We start from the raw sequence: 6,000 nt of genomic DNA on the forward strand, positions 1-6,000 counted from the left end.
TTATGTGTTTTTCCCAGTATAAGATTCTGCTTGTGCTTTTACTGGGGAGATAGGGCATCTTCACACAAGCTAGTTTGAGGATGATTATGAAAGTCTCTAGAAGTCAGTCAGGTTCAAAGAAGAGAGGAAAAAGGCTTCTAGGTGGAGGGGAGCCATGATTAGGCTGGTCTCAAAGGACAGATATGAGCTGGATTGAGAAGAGCATAGAGGAGGCAAAATGGTGGCAGCCTGGATGAGAAAGGAGTGTCATGGGCTAGGGCAAGGGGTCCATGCTGGACCCCAAATGGATAAAATGACAACAAAGTAGAGACAGATTGACAGATGGATCCCGGGTATAGTTCTAAAGCAGATGGTGTTAGCCTAGTTCTCAACCAGAAGGGCACCTCAGAGTCATGCTCAATGCTTTAAAAAATATCTACATATCTGGAGCTGCCAAATTAAAATTTCTGGAGGGGGGCACCCTACAAAACAATGAGTTTTCTAGATGATTCTGAGATATTCCCTCCCCTGTATTCACCCCCAGGTAAGAACCTCTGCACCAAACAATGGGGAGCTGCAGCAAGCTCTGAAGACTAACTGGGACATAATACAGAATCGACAGAAGGAAAAGAATGGAGTCAGAGAACTAGCTAGAAGCAGGCTGAGAGTCAGAAGTTATATCTGCGGAGGGGTCTTCTATTTGGAGGGGCCTCCAAATAAATCTAGAAGAACTCAGAAGCCTTTCTGAGAGCTCGCCACTAGATTTGGCAAGAAGTTGCCCCCAGCAGCGTCCGAAGGCAGCAAACTAGAAAGTACCCAGGTTCTGGAGTCAGGGAACATGGGGTTAAGTCCCAGCTCGGCCACAAAGCAGCCACATGATCTTCAGCAAGATAACAAATACTGGGGTGGCTAATTCGTAACTCCTTACAGAAAGACCCAAATGATCTTTTTGGTCAACCCAGTATCTCTAAACCTCAGCTTTCCTGTTTGTAAAATCGTGATGATTCTACTTTATTGGACAGATGTAAGAATTAAAGCTCATGAAATCTGAGAACTTGGGCCAGTATCTGCTATTCTGCAAAGGTATAATAAAGCAGTTTAGAAGAAGCTAGTTTGCCAGGGGATATCTGGGTAGGGGTGGAAAAGGCAGAAGTAGATAACATATGTTGGAAGGGTTTGCTAATAAAATAGAGGAGAAACGGATGAGGTTAAGAGAGGAGACTTAGGACAAAGAAAAAGCCTTTTTAAATTTGTTTTAAGGGAGAGATCCTGGGCTGTTTAATGATAGAAAAAGAACAGCTGGAAAAGAATAGGAGCCTGGGGATGCTAGAGGGACTAAATCCAGAAGGAGAATAGAACATTAGTGCTTTTACAATTCCTATAGGAATCAGACTCCTTCAGTCTGGCTCACATATAATTGACAAGGTACCAAATTTAGAATTTGCTCTGGGCTGAGCAGATAGTCTTTATATAAAGCCATTTCCCCCTCAACCAGTGGTGATTCCAACAGAATGAGCTAAAGCTCTTTCATGGCACCACAAACTAAAAGTACAGCTTACAATGGAAATTTCAACCACAACTATTACTGCTGCTAGCAAGAGAAACTTAAGCCTGAAGCAACAGGACTTGTTTCATAGAGGAGGAATGTGAATATTATTTAACAAGGCACTCACAATTTGTTAACTCGGTGTTTGTTAAAGGAACAGAGTAAGAAAAACTGGAGAGAGAAATTCAGGCTTGGTGTTGGCATTCTTCCTAGGAATAATGAGCTTGATAAGAACATTCTATTGTAAAATATGCCAATTATAGATGTGGTAATGGAGGGGTGGGGAGTGGCTTTATCCTCAAAATATGTTTATCAGTAACAAACAGCCCAGACTGAACCATTTGAAGATTTGCTTCCTCTCAATAATGACCCTATAACCAGAGTTAACTTTTTTCCCTTAAGAGAAATCAGCAGCTTGAGTCAGCTGGAATATTTTAAGTGTCAGGAAGTTACTTGAAAGCAGATTCATGATGCAACTATGTAAACAATTAATGCATCTGGCTGCAGGTCCTTTTCTGTTCTTCACTGGGACAGTAAGTAAATAGCAATTATCTTGTGTTTATGAGATTTAAGGGGCTTTCTGGCAATCTCTTTTTAAAAATTAATACTACCAGCCATAATCCATTGTGATTCTATTATATATCCGACACTGGTGGTTCTTTTGCTATCATCCATACTTGTGCTATTAATATGATGATAATGAGTATGTTTGTCTGTGTGTTAAGTCACTTCAGTCGTGTCCAACTCTGCCACCCTATGTGCTGTAGCCCACACCAGGCTCCTCTGTCCATGGGATACTCCAGGCAAGAATACCAGAGTGGGTTGCCATACCCTTCTCCAGAGGATCTTCCTGACCTAGGGATCGAACATGGGTCTCATGTCTCCTCCACTGGCAAGCAGGTTCTTTTCCATAGTGCCAGTGAGAGCCATTATTTATTGAGAATCAACAATTTCTCATAGTCCTTACAACAGCAACAAGAGGGGGCAACTTATATTGCACCAATTTTACTTAATCCCATTTTATTTTTTGGCCACTGCATGCCTTGTGGGATCTTAGTTCCCCAATCAGGGATTGAACCCAGGGTCACAGCAGTGAAAGTGCTGAATCCTAACCACTAGACCACCAGAGAAGTCCCTACTTAACCCCATTTTTGACAACCAGATCACATGCTTTACTTACATCCTTTCATTTAATTTTCCCCTTTACCCCAGAGGTGGACACTTCCTCCACTTTGGAGCCTGGATTCCATCACTCATACGTGGCAGAGCTGGGATGAGATAAGAAAGGTTGGCTCCCACTGAGTCGGGGGGGCGTGGCAGCCAATGTCTCTCTGGGTAGCAGACTGCAGAACTCAGGCAGAGCCACATCTGGAGCAGGAAGGCTGGGGCCCAAGCAAAGGCAAGGTGGCCAACTCCCATGGAGTGAGCACCAGTACCCTGGACTGCTGGGCCCCAAACTGCTCTGATCAGTGAAGAGACTGAACGGGCCCTGCTGCTCCCTCGGCCCCCTCACCAGGAGCTACCAGCAGAAGACCATGCTGTGTGGTCAAGTTCACACTTGAATAAAAATGGGGAGGTGACCTGATGAGTCTCAACGGGAAGCCGTGGGCAGGAGGGAAAGTCCTAGAACCCAGCGAAGGGAAGCAGATGACCTGCTCTGGAACCAAGAATGATGTGTTCAGTTTAATCAGTGAAGGTGCAGAGTTAAAATTCACTGGGGCCTGTCTGACATCCCTGCCCCTTTCATTGTTCCGTGTCAGGATTCTCTTGCTTTCACAGGAAACAAAGTCCACATTTGGAATCTGGCCTGTCCAGTGGATGTTCAGGTACAGCTACCCAGGCAACCACCTTCCAACCCAGCGTCTCCTTCACCAGGGTCCAGGGTCCACCAGGTCGACTGTTGTGGGAAGGAAGGGGAATGATCCCCAGACTGAGCAGGTGTGGGAGGAGAAAGCCATCTCGCCTAGTAGATCAGAGCCAGCTTTGGAGGCTTTGCCCAAATGCAGTGTGGAGAAGCAGGGACATGGAGGCACCTGACCTACCAGCATACACATCTGATTTCTCACTGACTCCTTCCCTGGGATGGCTGGCTTCTCTCCAAAGGCAGACTGCAGCCAGAGTCAGGCCCAAAGGAGCCACGCCCACCCACCCCAGGCAGCAGGGACCCCCAGCTGGGAGAGCTGGACCACTTGCACCTTCTCTCCAGGCAACCCTGGCAATGCTTGTGTGCTGACCACAGTGGATGCCATCCACAGTGTTTGGATCTGGGAGGCAATGGAAGCAAGAAACAGGCAAAGTTTTCCCAAGATGTCTGGTATCTGATAACTAACAGCTGCTATATATGCACATCTATTGTACTCCAGGTGCCACACATATCACAGATTGAATTCTCATGGAAAACTGAGGTAAAGGATGTTAAGGGATTTGGCCAATGCCACCCTAAGATGAACGGCAGAGGAGGGCCCTGAGCCCAGGATTGACTCCAAAGCACCCTTGGAAATGCAGTGGGGGGTGGCCTTTCACTTTGCCCCTGCTCCTCTCACCCACCACTCACTGACACTGATGGAGACTCCCAGGTTCCTTCTTTGCCCCGCATGGCATTTGAGGAAGCCCAGACAGATTACCAGCACAGCTCAGGGCTTTCTGTCCCCATATGGAGAAGGGGATGACAGAGGATGAGATGGTTGGATAGCATCACCCACTCGATGGACATGAGTTTGAGCAAGCTCCAGGAGTTGGTGATGGGCAGGGGAGCCCGGCGTGCTGCAGTCTGTGGGGTCACAAAGAGTCAGATATGACTGAGCGACTGAACTGAATAGCACCCTAATTGTCTCTTGGGAAGATGGCACAAGTTCAAAGCCCAACAGACAAGATAGGACTTGAGATACCTGGAGCCTCTTCTGCAAAATCACAGTGCTGGAATATCAGGGGCCTTGCAAGCATCCGCTTAAAACAGAATGAGGCCAACTGCACACCTGAAATTAATTGTAAGGTGATGGCCGGCAGCCTGCAAGCAGGTGGTGACCCCAGTTGTCCATGGGTGGATCCAGCCGGTGTCTCTGGGTGGACAGCCTCAGATCCAGAGCATTTGGCAGGAACCAGGTGGGATCTGGGATCACTACCGCACTGCCTCCAGATAACTCGAAATCTGCTGCCGGCTGTGCCCAGCCCCTTAGCGGACCCGAGGACCCTGGCCAGACGTTGGGGCACTGTTTCGCCAGCCCCCACTATCACCCGCCTCGCGCTTCCCGGAGCGCAGGCCCCTCGGGCGCACCCACCTCCTCCACCGCGCTGCGCAGTTTGTACTGCGTGTCCTCCATCAGTTCCTCAACCTCGCGGAACATCTCGTTGAGAGTGGCCTCCTCCTGCGGGTAGTTGAGAGCCGGGCCGGGCTCGATCGGGGCCGAGGTCACCGTCGGAGCCGGCGCGGGGGCCGTGGGGACCGCCGCCGCCAGCAGCAGGCAGAGCAGGGTGCCCCCGAGCCGCCGCATCTCCGCCGCCGCCGCCTGCGCGTCCCAGAATGCGGTCAGAGGCGCGCGGACCACCAGCTCGCCCGCGCCGCCGCGCCGCCCCGCCCCGCCGCCTCCGGCTCTCACAGCCTGGCCCGCCCCCGGCGCCCCGCTTCCCCGCACCCACCCCCAGAAAGGAGGAAACCGAGTCTCCGGAGGACGCAGCATCCCCAGACCGGGAAGTCCACCCCCACCCCCACCCCAGCCCCGCGCCCGGATCCTCTCCGTACCCCCACCCCCATACTGGAGCACAAGCCGCGCTCTGCTACGGCCCCCCGGGATAGCTCCCTCCTGCGAGCAACAGAACCCAGGCGCCCCTACGCTTACACCTATCTCCCCCCAGGGCCCTCCCCCCGCCCTCCACGCTCCCTTACCCCGCCTGGGTCCCGGGTTTGAGCCCTGTTCCGTTCTCCACCAGATCAGAGCTCAGTCCTGCTGCCGCGACCCTACTCCCACCCTATTAGATCCCCCATCTTGAGTGATCAGGGAACTGGTCAACACCCCCACCCCCGGGGCTGGAACCAAATCCGACGTCCCAGTCCTCCTCCACCCACCCCGGAGGGACCGAGCTGAGCCACCCCCTTCCCCGCCCTTCACGCACCCCAACTGGACCGAGCTGCGCTCCGGTTTGGACCTGCCAGGCCTCGCCGGGGTCTGCCTCGAGGCTGCGGAGCGAGAGCTGCTTGGTGGGCGGACCTCCGGCGCTAGGAGCTCGGCAGGGATGCGGCAGCGCTGGTACCCCGGCGAGCCCGCAGCGCTCGCCCCGCCCGCCCCGCCCCTAGGGAGGGGCTGCGGCCCAGCCCGCCGCCATTGGCCGGCCCGGGCGCCGGCGACCTCCCACCCCAGGCCGGCCTCCTCTGCCACCGCCCCTGGCCCTGCGGGAAGCTGACCCCTTCTCTGCATCCCGTAGCCGCCCGGCTTCCCAGGGCGGCATTGTCATCTCTGGCCCAGATTCTTGCCACACTT

General features: G+C 52.6%; 1 protein-coding gene across 1 annotated transcript in view; it reads right to left on the minus strand.

Moving 5' to 3' along the window:
- The window catches only part of DKK3 (dickkopf WNT signaling pathway inhibitor 3), a 50,460-nt gene extending 44,660 nt beyond the window's left edge, over positions 1-5,800 (minus strand). The window contains exons 1-2 of the mRNA XM_020904943.2: positions 5,636-5,800; positions 4,804-5,031 (exon numbers count right to left, since the gene is read on the minus strand). Of these exons, the coding sequence (XP_020760602.1) occupies positions 4,804-5,016 (213 nt within the window). The 5' untranslated portion in view covers positions 5,017-5,031; positions 5,636-5,800. The remainder of the gene's footprint in view (positions 1-4,803; positions 5,032-5,635) is intronic.
- Between the last annotated feature and the right edge of the window lie 200 nt (positions 5,801-6,000).

This window comes from Odocoileus virginianus, chromosome 10, assembly GCF_023699985.2.
Source record: "Odocoileus virginianus isolate 20LAN1187 ecotype Illinois chromosome 10, Ovbor_1.2, whole genome shotgun sequence".
Taxonomy (NCBI): Eukaryota; Metazoa; Chordata; class Mammalia; order Artiodactyla; family Cervidae; genus Odocoileus; species Odocoileus virginianus.